A 13305-nucleotide genomic window follows, 5' to 3' on the forward strand; every position below is an offset into this window, starting at 1 on the left:
TTTATTGGGGTTTATTTTTTCATTTGCTAAAACTGGGAATATTATTCTTAGGGATATTTTAGAGGTTTTATTAATTGAAGAACTTCTCCTTGTAGCGTATGCCAAGGAAAGAAGAGGTGAAAACAAGCTACCAGCCAAAAGACAGTAATTGCAGTAGAACTGACACTAGGTAACATATATATGCCCTGTATATACCGTTTATAATCAGAAATAAACATAAAATGTTTATAACGAATTTACAACGTGTTTGCTTTTAGTTGAATGATATTTTCCTGGAAAGATGCGAAAGGAGCAAAAACATAAGTGTCCTCTGGTGATGGTGGACTGGGATGCCAGGGGAAGTGGGTGGGTGGAAGGCTTCTCACTACATTTTCCATTGTGCAAAATTTGACTTTCACACCATGCAATGTTTTCCTGTTAAAAACAAAGAAAATCATTGAAATATTGTAAATTTTAAATACTTAACAACCGATTAATGAGAAAAAAGCATCGATTTTTCCTGTCAGCCTACAAGCGTGGAGTTCTTTGATGTGGAGGGGCTTTCCAGCACAAACCAATGTTTTTTTTATAAATAATTTAAGTATAGACCTAGGAAGTAGTCTTTGTGCTATGAATTAGGAAGAATCAATAAATTGCGCTAACAGAGTCCATCATAATTGTGCTGTCCCATTATACTTTGAAGGGACCACCTGCAATTTCCCCTGTCAGAGTCCTGGATGAAGTTCTACCCTCCCCCACTTCAAGCCCACCTGCCCCCTGCCCCTCCCCCCTGTAGAATGTCTGAGTGCTCCGTTCTAGTCCTGTTGAGATTCAAACTTCCCCACCTTTTCCGTGGATTCCTGAGAATCTGTTGGCAGCGGTTCACTCTCAGGGCGTAGAATTGAATCTCTGCTAGAGGTTGTCAGATAGCGGTGGTCAGTGTCCAAGTGTACCAAGGTAACTTCAAAAGGTAAGCACTTAGGATAAGGTGCTGTGTTATCAGGGTCCCTGATATCCCTCAAATCCATAGAAATTCAAATTTGACCCATCTTCTTGGAACAAGATTTGAGATGAATCTAGAGGAAGGAGAAATCACTGGACTCCACCAAGAACCTCTCACCTGGGAGTTGGTGGGGTAGGTTGGAAAGCCAAGACTTAGAGTTGAGGAAGGGATCTCCTTAGAGGTAGATCTAGATATGTGAGAGGGCTACAATAGGTATGAGAAAGTTTGGATGCAGGAAGAGTTTCTCTCTAGAAAAAAGCCACATAACAAGTGTATTAAATTGTAGCATGTTTACATGGTGTGGTAGTGTAGAGAGGCTTGTCTCCACCCTTTGTCATTACTTCAGGCACCTGGGAATTTATGATTTTCTGGGAAGAATATGACCTGGAGGAAATGACATCCTGTGGGGACAGTTAGAAGCAATGGTCTAATGCAAAAAAACTTTTCGGTAGAGTTCATCGTGGCCAAGTCAGCAGTGAAATATCCTGTCTGTGAGGCCGCCTGGAAGTTACTCTAACTGTCCCAGCCCAGAGCCTCTAAGCTCCTACCAGCCCAGAGGCCTTTTGCTTTCACTCCTGGCAAATGTTTTCTCTGACTCAGTGTTTCCAGGGCACTTGTGGTAACCTCAGCTAGTTTTAGAGATTGGGTTTACCTGGATTTTATGATGTTTCCTTAAACTGTGTAAACTCAGAGGTTCAACCAATTCATCTTCTCTAATTCCCCACGGTGAACCCTCGGCTCTTCATTTTAAAGTTGAGGTGAAGATGTTGCTCATAGTCCATGAATACTTCATGGTCATGGAATAGATAGTGGCTGCTATTTGTTTTCAGTAAAACACTCAATGAAGGGTGGTTTCTTTCTGAAGAGGGGAAGGAGAAGAGATACAATTAGGTCTATTTTACTCTATCACTAATAGTACTAGAAGTAATAGTAGTATTGGTAACAGTCTGAAGAGGCGATGCAGAACATAATCTTAAGAATTTACCACCTTCATAACGCCCTTGTGCTGCCTAGAACTTACCCAAAAGAACATCCCTTATCTGCTCGTGAGCATGCTGAGGGGCATTTTTTCCAAAGAATTCCTTGACACCAGCTCTTTCTTCAAGAGGCTGACTGAATGCCTTCACCAAATATTGAGTCTGGCTGAATTTCTGGTAGCAATTTCCTCAGAGAGGGGCTGTCCTGATAGCATGTGCTTCTTTCTCCTTAGCACTTAGAGGTCTGGGAGCATCACTAAAAGGGGGAAAGTTCTCTTATGGGAAAATCCTGATCTGGAGTTCTAGAACCTAAAATCACTAGAGGGACAGGTGCTATTCTGAATTTCCTCCACCTTTGTGCCTGCTCACTTTCTGAAATTCATAGCTCTGATTCTCGTGACGTATGCATGGCCATTCCAACAGAATGGCATGCCTGTTCCAGCACCACAAAGGAGAAACACGTCTCTCAGTGAGAAGGTGATGTATTGCAAATGCACAAGCAAGGAACTGGGAGAATCTTCCCAAAACCAGATCAAAGCGAGAATGGGAACTTGAATTTGTATAGGGAAAAACCGGGGGAGAGGTGAAAAGAAAAGCAAGTCAAAAACAAGAAGCAAATGATGACTTTAGAACTTCCAGGGGTCTTGTGAGGAGGGTACCTGCAATTTCCCAGTCCTGTGTCATCTCAAGCACGTTAAACTCAAACCTGTTTTTACAGTTTCAGTGATTTATCAGTGACAGTTTAGATTCAGATATTGGTGCTTCTGATGCTATTCTCTGGTTTTGCCTTCAGTCGATATTTTATTCTTCTTATTCCTGTAAGCAGAACTGGGAAGGTCTGGTTGATGTCCTATTGGGAGCTAAGAACAAAGAGTATTAAGATTGGATTAAGAGAAAACTATCTTAGTTATGTTTGGGTAGATTCAGAGCTATGTAGGTGAAGAAATTTTTAATAAGCACTTTTTCCAGCTCTCAATTACCTAAGGAGTAAAGGACAGCTCCTGAGAGCCTCAAGAGTGTTGCCTTTGTGGCCTCTAAATCCACCCATTTCCTTGTCTCTACAGCCTCTCCAGTGCTGGGACCGGACAAGACCATGAACTCTGGAGTCTCCCTGTATCCTGGCACTGCCCTGCCAATCCCTTCACCCATTCCTGGCCCACCACCCCCACCTCCCTGGGGGCAGCACCTACCCCCATCTTTCCTTCCTGGCAGCTCTCTGCAGCCGCCTGCTTTCCCCAGGCCACAGTTGGTGACAGGAAAGGGGGGCCTTGTCCCCAGTGGGACTGGAGCTGAGAAGATCATTATTCAAATCAGAAAACTAGGGGGACCAGCAGAGCCCCCTCCTACTCACCCCTTTGTCCTTCCTCAGATGCCCCACACTTCAAGTGACCCAAGGATCCTCTGTGGGGGTGCTCAGCATGCCCCTCCTGGGATCTTGAGGGCCTCTGCTCTGGAGCCCTTGATCCCAGCCTCAGCTGTGGGGTGCACCCAGTCTGCTGAGGGAGGCTGGACCCCAGGCCTTCCTCCTCAAGCTCCACCACCAGCTGCCCAGTTGGCCCCCAGGATCCCTCCAGGGAATGCTTTCTTCAGGCCACAGGGGGCCTCCATGGAGAGAGGTCCTCCCTCCACCCAGTCCAAGGATGACTCCTGGAACCCCAAGAGTGTTTACCAGAACTTCCGATGTTGGCAGTGCCTCAAGTCCCTGGCCCGGAGGCACATTCGCCTAAGTCCTGATGCTGAAGCTCTTTCCTGCTTTCTCATGTGAGTGGCCTCCTCTTGGAGACACATTTGACTGTTTTGCACCATTCGGATACAGAGGACTAGGGATGGATACCCCAGGTTAATGTCTCCAGGGTTTCTTGACAGTAGGTCATGATGAGAGAAGATCTATCCCTGGTTTATGACTGATTTTCAGGTGTCTTATCTCAAGTGATACCTCCCTCTGTTGGGGGTCCAGCCATTCTCTACTTTGGTATCATTATCCTAGTAACCATAGACATAAAAACTAACAATCAGAGAGTTGTCCTGTGATCGAGTGAGGAGCCATGATTTGAATTGAGGTGTGACTTCAAACACCACACTCTTCCCCTTGCACTCTACCTTCCAGCACAAGATTTGAGCATGTGTTGTCCAGAGAAAGCAAAATCCACAGAGATCAGGCAAATAACTCTAGTTTTGCCCCAACACATTGTTCTGGAGATTTCCAGTTAGAACTGAGAGTTGGCAAAAACTGTAGAGTTGTGAAGCTATTGGCTCCAACTCAATTTGTAATCCTGGAGAGGTTACCTCACTTGGTAACCTTACCTGTAAGGGTTTATTCCATTTATTTCAGAGTATTGCTGAGACGGTTACATGAGCTAATAGACAAAGTACTTCATAGACACAACTTCTCATGCTTTCCTACATTACACAATAACTAGTCTTTTTCCTTATTATTATAATTCTTAGTTTTTTAAATTGTTATATTATCATTGTGAGATTTTGAAAGGACAAGAAGAGCAAAAGAGCTCACAAAAGGCAAAACTATCCTAGCTAAAGCGTGTGAATGAATGATTAGCAATGTGGCCCAAGACCATGGGCTGTTGTGACTTTCAGACAGAAACCGTGATGATAATAGTTTCCCCTTTTCACACCCTGAACTGCCAGCTGTCTCTGCTCTGCACTGCCCCCAGTAAAATTATGTGTCAATGGCAATAGAGCCTATATCAAAGAACAGGACACTTATTTTTTATTTACACAATGATTTCCAATTTTTGAACTCCCAAAAATATCTCCTGCCCCAGGGAAGAATTCAAAGAAGTCCCCCAAATTTCCAGCTTAAGAGTCTTAATGATTCTCCCACATTCTTGAGCACTCTTGGACCAAACTCTCAAATGCAGTCAGCAGCATGACCTTCTGAATCTTGAGGCAGCCCATGGCTGTCCATGGACATAGGCTTTTGGGCTTTAACAACCCTTGGCTTTGCATATTAATTCCTCTTTGTATTCTGATGCTCTGTTTTCCAAAGCACTAACCACCTAATAGTCACCTGGGAAGTTGTTTACTTAGCTTTTGACCCCTGGGAATAGGCCCGGAATCTCCTTTTAAAGTGTTCTCCCAGTTCATTCACTACACAGTGCCATTGAAGCAACAAAGGGAAGTCAGAGATTCCAAAACAATCATTTCACTGAGCTGGACTTTGAGAAATGAATCCTTGTATTGATATTCAATATTCAGTCAGGGATCATATAAGGCAGATGCACTTAAAATCACAGGGTACACATAGAAAGGAGATCATGAAGGGACAGATGGTGGATAGATGTGATGGGGTTCAGGTGATGTTGGCTGGGTAGTGTCACGAAGGGGTAGGAGAAGGTGCATGTAGAATATTATTGACACGGGGAATTTTAGCCCAGTGCTTCGGTCACTGGCCCGTCGGAAGCCTACCATGAGCCTGGATGAGGGACTGCAGAGGGCCGTGCAGGAGTGGCAGCACACAAGCAACTTTGATCGGATGATCTACTACGAGATGGCAGCAAAGTGAGTCCAAGGACCCTTGTTAATTTGCGAGGTTTTGTGGCTGGGTGTGATTGGGGAGGACGAAGCCAGGCAGGGGTCTTGCTCTGTTGCTGGTCAATAGAAGGGATACTTAGAGAGGGGGTGTCAACTAGGTCACTATTCCCTGGATACTGAGGGACCAACTCCTCTGTGCCGTCACTTTCACCTTTAGTACTAGGCAGTTTTTCACCTTTCTTCCATAGGATGCTCAACCCTTCTCTGATATTGGGTCTGCAGATGTCATGAAATTGAAGGTCTTAGGATGGGGTTGAGGGTAATTCCCACAGATCCTCTAGGATTGTAGGTTGTAGCCTCTAGGTTGTAGGTACTTTGCAGGGGTGACATGCTTGACAAGGCATGTTTCTGCCTGTCTGGGTGTCTGGGCAGCTGGAGCCTATTGGCACAGGACTTTGGGCCCACCTCTCCTCAGGAGATAATGACAGAGAGTGGCTCTCTGTCATTCCAGATGAGTTAGAGGTGGAGGAGGTTGGTTAGGGGAAGTCAGGATCTAAGATATCCTGTGAACAAGTTGTTCAACTGCATGTTAAACTCTTGGCTAAAACATAAAGCAATGACAAAAAATAAAATAAAAAGGACAGCATTGGAAATTGAATCCCCTCCATAATGTTTCCTTCTACTGTCTTTCCAAGCATTTCTGCACCCCATGTCTTCATTAGGTTTACTGCTCCAAGGCTCTAGGATTCTTAGATCTGGGCACTGATCCCTCCTTTATTTATATTAACATCCCAGATCCCAGCATGTGATTACTGTCAGCTCATCTGTCTAGTTTTTGCTATGACATCCTTGACTTGGCGATGATGGCCACCTTTGTCATCCTGTCATGGAACACACTGACTAATTTAATTCAAGAACCTATATCAAGATTGTTGAAGCCCACTAGATCCTAGTTAAGACAGTGTATAGTCTAGCAATTACAACCTGTAGACTGAACTTTGAAAATCTTCCCAGGACCAAATTGATTCATTTCTTTCACATTCCCCTTAAGTGATGATGAGTTTTGCTGTAGGTGAACGGGTGCTGTGGGGACCTCATGAAGTACCCCCAAACTGTGGTTGTACTGCCAGGAGCAAAACCCCTCTTGGAAAAGCACTTATCCAAGACCATGATATCCCTCCCAAGACACTTAGTTTCCCCTATTGTTGGTGCTGATCTCCTTTTGTAGGCAATCAGTGGGCCAGGCCATGCTGTCAACACTGCTTGTGCCTTCCTCCCATGCTAGGTTCAAGGAGTTTGAAATTGAAGAAGACAGGCAGATTCAGATGCTGGAGGAGAAGAAGGGTTTCCAGTGCCCTCCACCTCCAGCCCTTCCAAATCTTCATCCACAGGTGCCCCCAGGCACTATGGAAGCCCAGAAGCCAGGTATGGCTCATCACATTCCAACAGAAGACTAGGTGCAAAGGGGACTGAGAGAAGGCAATAGGACTCATGAGCTGCATTCCTTTCAAGATTTGCCTTCTGTATTTCCAAAGGAGAAACCCATCGAGAACCTAGTTTCTCAGGTACCCTTTGTCATGGGCTAGGTCAATTTTGTCAGCTGTCATAACTGCACTCTCATCTTGACTGTCAAAAGGGACACATTTATATAATATTCCTGATGATTAGGGGGTGGAGGAAGGGATAGCTTTCAGGATCACAAGCTCCTCTTTTTCTTGAACAGAAACTTTCTCTAAGGTCATTCATCTTTTAAATTTTATCCTATAAATGTTCATGTAGTTTCAGATTAGCCTGAACCACCTGGAAGCATTTTCTATCCCTAAAATATTACTCTCACCAATATATGGTTGGAAAAGAAAAGCTGGAGATTCATTCCACTTTTACTTCTTGACCTCTGCCCCTACCTTTAGTGTCCCATCCAAAAAAGTCAGGGCCCAAGGCCAAGGTTTCCAGGCAGAGGCAACGCAGACAGCAGCGGGCTCTGAAGACAAAGGCCCCCAAGGAGATTCCACCTGAAGCCATAAAAGAGTACACTGACCTCATGGATGGGCCGGTGGGGCCTTTGCACTCAGCCTCTGAGGGGGAAGATGGAAAATCAGAAGAGGAGGGACATGGACAGCAGGAATGTGATGGAATCTATGCAGACCCGGATCTCCTCAACTACATCCACCAGCTGTGTGCAGAGGAAGACTTCATCACCAAGGTGGGTGGATTTTAGGTGAGGTGTCTAGCAGAGGCCTTAGTTTTAGCACCGTCAGCATGTTCAGGTCTGTGCTTCTTTCCCAGTCTGTTGAAACTTGGGTCTATACCTTATCTCCTGAGCAGTGTGGAGTGGGTACAGGTATGTGTATTTGAGTCTTTGTGTGTGTGTGCGTGTGTTAGTGTGTATATGTGTAGCTGGTGGAGGTCATCATCCCAAACATCCACAGATTGCAGATTGGGGTGCCGTGTCAATGCTTTCCCTCCTGCTTCCAAAACCAACAGGTGGCTCTTTCTCTAGGGTGCTCAATCCCCTTTTATTACTGTTCCCAGGTGGAGGCTGTCATTCACCCTCGATTCCTAGAAGAATTGCTTTCCCCAGGAGCACATGTAGACTTCTTGTCCCTAACAGAGGAGCTGCAGCAAGAGGAAGGACTCACGCCCACCCAGGTTAACCAAGGGCGGGAGGGCCTCACAACATGTAATCCACATGACCTTGTCTAACCTGCTTTGTCTTGGGTGGCATGGCTCCTGGAGAAAAATAGTGGAAGGTGTGGGGGCAAATGGAGAACCAGTGGAGAGGAAATTATGGAGAGGTATGGGGTAGGTGTGGTTAGGACTGCAAGTTTGGGAATCATACATAGGAAGATGGGCAGAATAAGCTATAGTGTATGTATACAAAACCTACCTACCTTCTGGCCGAGTGCAGTCATCTTTGCCACACATTCAGCCACCTCATGTGAGAAACATCTGCAGTCATTAATTGTCTATTTCCTTGACCACAGCTGGCTGAGAAGCGTCTGCTGCCCTTGAAAGATGTAGAGGGTTTGGAAGGACCTCCAAGTTATGATACACCTGAACTGGACAGAGTTCCTTCCACATGCAAGTCTAGCAATGGTGCAGAGAGTAAAGCTGAGCATGGCCAACTTCTAGGGATTCAAGTCAGTACTGGTGCCCTACACTGGGATGGCAGAGCAGACAACAGCCTGGACCTCCATAAAGACATTGCTGTCTCTCCAAGGAGTCAAGACGATCCACAAATCATAAAGAAACAAATGTCTTACCATCACCAACACCAAAGACACTCTTCCCTTAGATTCAGAAGCAGAGATGAGGTGCCTCTGCAAAAAACCTTTCCTCTAAGTACCAAATCCAAGCCCACAGATGGGTCCAATGAAGAGGAGGATGAGGAGCTCCCCAGCCTTGCATTCTTCTTGAAACCGCCACATCAGCTGCTGCCATGGGGACTTGTCAAGAGTACGCTCGCTCACTCAGGCCATCACACCTCTGGAATCAAGAGAGCACGTGGAGAATCCCTGTCTGTATCGTCTCTGAAAAGAGGTCACAATCAAACTCCTCATCCTGATGCCAAGTCTCCAAACACGGCTTTAGTTGAAGGTCCATCTTCTGCTGGAAGAAAATCCCACCTCATAGCTGACTTTGGGGCTCCTGGGAGGCAAATGTTCATGCTGGGTGCAAGCCAATCCTCTCAGTCTCGAAAAAGAAGGTGTGAGCAACATCTGGATCCTAGAAAGAAGAAGCCCCGCTGTGGAGTGTAGGGAGCAGTGGGACCAAACTCTCCACATAAAAGACCTGCCATTGTGGACCCCAACAGTAGATTTCTTCTTGCTTTAACCAAATGACTCTACATGCAGCTTCCTGGTCCTACTGTTACTCCTTGGAAGTTCTAGAGACTGTGGGGAGGACAGTAAGGGCCTTCAAAGGCTTTCCAATATGAATATGATACCCTTGGTAGGGGAGGAGGAGTGGTAGTTTTGGGCGTTTAATTGAAAATGTATATAAAGTTAGTTTTGATTTAAAATGCTCTCCGTTCTGCAATATTGTATTTGTCCAACATTGCTACTTCAGGGATGGTGGGATGTTGAAGGTGGAGGGATACGGATGGCTGCAGTCTCGGTGGATCCACAGGTGACTGACCTAGTTCTGTCCTCCTGCTTCAGTCTATATTCTTTCAGCCTGCTCCTGGGAAAAGAGAAATGTCACGGTCTTCCTGTTTAGTGACAAGTCCCCATTAGTCTCTTTCCTTATGCCTTCTGACAAGGCCTGGCTCCATTGTGGGTGGCCATCATTGGATGGCCATCAGGATATTATCTGTATCTCCTAATACTTTCCTCATGGAAAGCTGCTCTTCTACATTTTTGGTTTCTGGAATATCAGCTAATTTTCTATAACTGATATGTGAGTCAACACCTTCCCCGAGTGTTCCTGTGCTTTCCTTTCCTAAGGATGTAGACATTGGAGCTTCCATGGTCCTCAGCACATGGAGGCCATGTGTTGTGTGGTTGGTTTGAGTAGACACCCCCGAGCCTGCTTCCTAGGGGCATGAATCTGTATATTTCCGCCTCTATAGAGGAGATAGCACATTAAGACTCAGGATTACTAAATGTATGATTAGAGTTGGCCTATTTCTTAATGCTAATAAGGACAGAAAAAGGATGTGGGCCAAAAGAAGATTCACAAGTCCATCAAAATATATGTGCATGCAATACGATATAGGGACGGAGGATATGAAGTTGCTTTGTGTATTTTGGTGCAGGAATGAGTCTTGTCCAAGTAGCTGGGGAGGGATTCACTTTGTGGCCAAGGGGGCTGACCTCAGGAACCTTTGGGCTCTTCCAAGGATCGCTCCACAAGCACTGCTCCCTCTCCTCCCTAAATAATGACTGAAATTTTTATATGGAACACAGGTAGAAAATTACACTCATGTCTAAAATTGTTTCTTTCCAAAGAAAGTCAAACCAACTTCATTGTAAAAATAAAACAGAGAAAAATAAATGGTTTGATTTGTTTAGCACGCCGTGGGCTGGCCTGCATGTGCAAGGGATATTTAAGCTGGGAGGAAGGTGGAGAAGGGCTGAGGCCCTCAATCAAGCCCGTACCTGGGCTCTTTTCCAGGCCCATGGTTAGAGCAGTTAGACAGCCTGGGGATGTGGGATTTAGTGACTAGTATTTGATTCTGGGTGGTGTGGAGAGTTTAACTGAGCACTGGGTGGACATCTTCTGGACCTGAATTAAGAGGTGACTGTCCTATGAGGATACAATCAAGAAAAAAACCCGAGATCTAGGAGATACGGTGCACACCCTCTTTGTATTGAAAAAAAATTTTTGGTACCCTCCAACCTCTAATTAACCTCTTAAATTGAGGTGTCCATGGCCCAGTGTCTCGACTCATCCTGTCCACCCTAACAGACACTGAGATTCCCTGACACACAGCCTTGTTCTTGGGCAATGCTGCTTTCTCTAAGTTCTAAGTTCTGATTCCTTCCACATTGACTTTGTGGTTTCAGGCAATCCATGACTCCCAGAGTGTGTCCTCTGCAACAGTTCAGCACACACAGCTGGGGTGGCATTGCAGGGTGCTGTCCCATCACATAGGCCAAATGGCGATAAGGCTGCCCTTTCACCAAGGTTTCTTGGCACCCATGCTTGCTGCTGGCAAAGAGCTTGGGATAGAAAGTCACATATCAGGACCCTCTCCTCTTGTCATCTTCACGTATTACCCACAATTCTGTCCACAATTTCTCCTTCACCTCTACTTCTTGTTCCAAAGTGAGCAGCATCCAGGGGCTGTCTGCCCTGTACTGTCCTTTCTGTAATGGTATTTTATACTTGGCCATGCTTTCTGCAGCTGATGTCCTCTCTCTGTTCCAAGTTGGACCTCACCAAAGTGATGTGGGACTCATAGGCTGTATGTCACAGAGGCAGGATGACAAGGGTTGGGCACCAAGTAACAAATGTCTAGAAGATTCCTAAGCACCATGTCATGCAGGCTTCACTTGGGTAGAGCATCCTCATCATGTGTTCCCATACTGCTTCTTCCTGGTGTTGAAATCAGTGACCACACCAGTCATTAATTGATAATATATTGAGGGAACAAAAGAGCCCATGCTCCACCATTCACTGCTGTAAGACTTTGGGAAAGTCACCAAGTCCTTTCCATTCCAAGTTCTTTATTGGAAAATGGATGTAACATAGTTCATCTCAGGATGTTTGAAATAGTAAATGAATCCTGCTTGTAAAAATCTAGTTCCACTCTCCTGTGGTCTCTCTTCTCAGTCAGAGATGGAATTCATCATCACATTTAGTCCAGGGCTTTTTGGCTTTGCTTTCATGTTTTCACATACCTGGGTGTCATCTCCAACTCCCATCCTTGTTTTGGTTGAAGAGTTGACAGCAGGTGGGAGATTCTGGTGTTGTCCAAACACTGTTCTGTGCCTGAAAATATGTCCGTGAGCCTGCAGAGTGAGAACTGCCTGGAGGGCCATTCTGCCTGAACTTCCTCATTGACCACCATCTGACAACCATGTGCCAAAGCCCACCAGAAGTGTTGGCACATACTAGGCATTCATTCCACTGAATTGTTACTTCTTCCCCTGGTTTCTATCTCTTCTTTGGGAACATACAGAAGGGCAGAGTTTGTAACTTGAAGTGTTGAATATTCTCCCAAGATGGTCAGGAATGGAGGGAGCCTTTAGAGGAGAAGTCCAGTTTGCTGCCCTCATGTCTGCTTGATGTTCAGAAATTCACACACAACCCAAACACACATCTTCACACACACACATTCCACTGTCCACAGCCACCTCACTATATACTATCAATGTCCTCCCCAGGGTTTATATTTCACAGTAAACAACTCTTGCAATTGTTTACTCCAGAATTGTATGAAAATATACAGGTATAAAACTCAATTTTTTTTTTCACTCAGGATAAATCCCGTAAGGAACATCCAAACTATTGCGTACATGAATAGTGTGCTCCTTTTTTTTTTTAAGAATCCAATTACATATGTTGAAAGATTAGGTACCAGCCATGGATCCATGATGTTTTACATTATGGTTTACATTTTAGGCTATAAACTTTTATAAATTTTTGGTGATAACTAACATGGCTTGTATCCATCACTTCAGGATCATGCAGAACACTTCCCTTGCCCCTCAGTGATCCCCTCTCCAAATTATTCTATTCCTCTCTCCCCCTGCCCTCAGGGCCCACACTGACACCCAAGCTTCACTTCTTGAAGGACAAGATTTGGAGATACTTGCAAGAATGCTGAGGGCTTGACACACTAGTCTGTCCCCCACTGGAAGCCACCTATGCTCTTGAGAGACAGCCTCCCCTCTGTGGGAGAATATCAGGCCTCCCCAGGATGGGGTTATAACACCTTCCCACTCACTGTATGGGTCTACACTCACTCATAAAACACACTATGACATGATGAGCATTTACAAACTCCCTAGAAGCCTGACCCAGGTACACCCTGTGCCAGAAGACACATCAAACACCTTAAACCGGTAACCCTTCCTTATTACATTTTCTAAAGAGGTTTCTCATGATTACAGTTTCAACCACTACCTGACAATCTCTTCTGTTCTCCTGCTCCGCCTAACACTCCCCCCAATTCCTTGGACCATCTCACCCATCCTCACCTCAAGCATGCAAAGCCGAACCAGTAGTATCCCTATGCCCCTGTTGTATGCCTTCACGTACTACTTACCTCTGATTTATCATAGGTTTCACCCAAGTGGATGTCAACTCACAACCTTTCACTCAGCAACTATTTCCTGTAAGCCTATTTTCCAGTCCCTAACTCTCTGAGACAGTTTGATTTGCTTAACTCATAACAGAGAGGTATTC

At 45.2% G+C, this 13305-nt stretch overlaps 1 protein-coding gene across 1 annotated transcript; it reads left to right on the top strand.

Annotated features, from left to right (window-relative positions):
* Window positions 1-280: 280 nt before the first annotated feature.
* On the top strand, window positions 281-9209 carry LOC131276575 (NUT family member 2G-like). The gene is made up of 7 exons (XM_058289921.2): window positions 281-341; window positions 3024-3720; window positions 5350-5478; window positions 6737-6876; window positions 7362-7654; window positions 7984-8100; window positions 8436-9209. The coding sequence occupies exons 1-7, from the start codon at window positions 281-283 to the stop codon at window positions 9207-9209; spliced, it is 2211 nt and encodes a 736-aa protein (XP_058145904.2).
* Window positions 9210-13305: the final 4096 nt, after the last annotated feature.

This window comes from Dasypus novemcinctus, chromosome 29 (assembly GCF_030445035.2).
Source record: "Dasypus novemcinctus isolate mDasNov1 chromosome 29, mDasNov1.1.hap2, whole genome shotgun sequence".
Classification (NCBI taxonomy): Eukaryota; Metazoa; Chordata; class Mammalia; order Cingulata; family Dasypodidae; genus Dasypus; species Dasypus novemcinctus.

Coding starts and splice junctions, on each gene's coding strand:
- LOC131276575 (XM_058289921.2), top strand. CDS start 281: ATGCGAAAGGAGCAAAAACATAAGTGTCCTCTGGTGATGGTGGACTGG. Junction 5,479..6,736: donor TACTACGAGATGGCAGCAAA/GTGAGTCCAAGG, acceptor CTCCCATGCTAG/GTTCAAGGAGTTTGAAATTG. Junction 6,877..7,361: donor TATGGAAGCCCAGAAGCCAG/GTATGGCTCATC, acceptor CCCTACCTTTAG/TGTCCCATCCAAAAAAGTCA.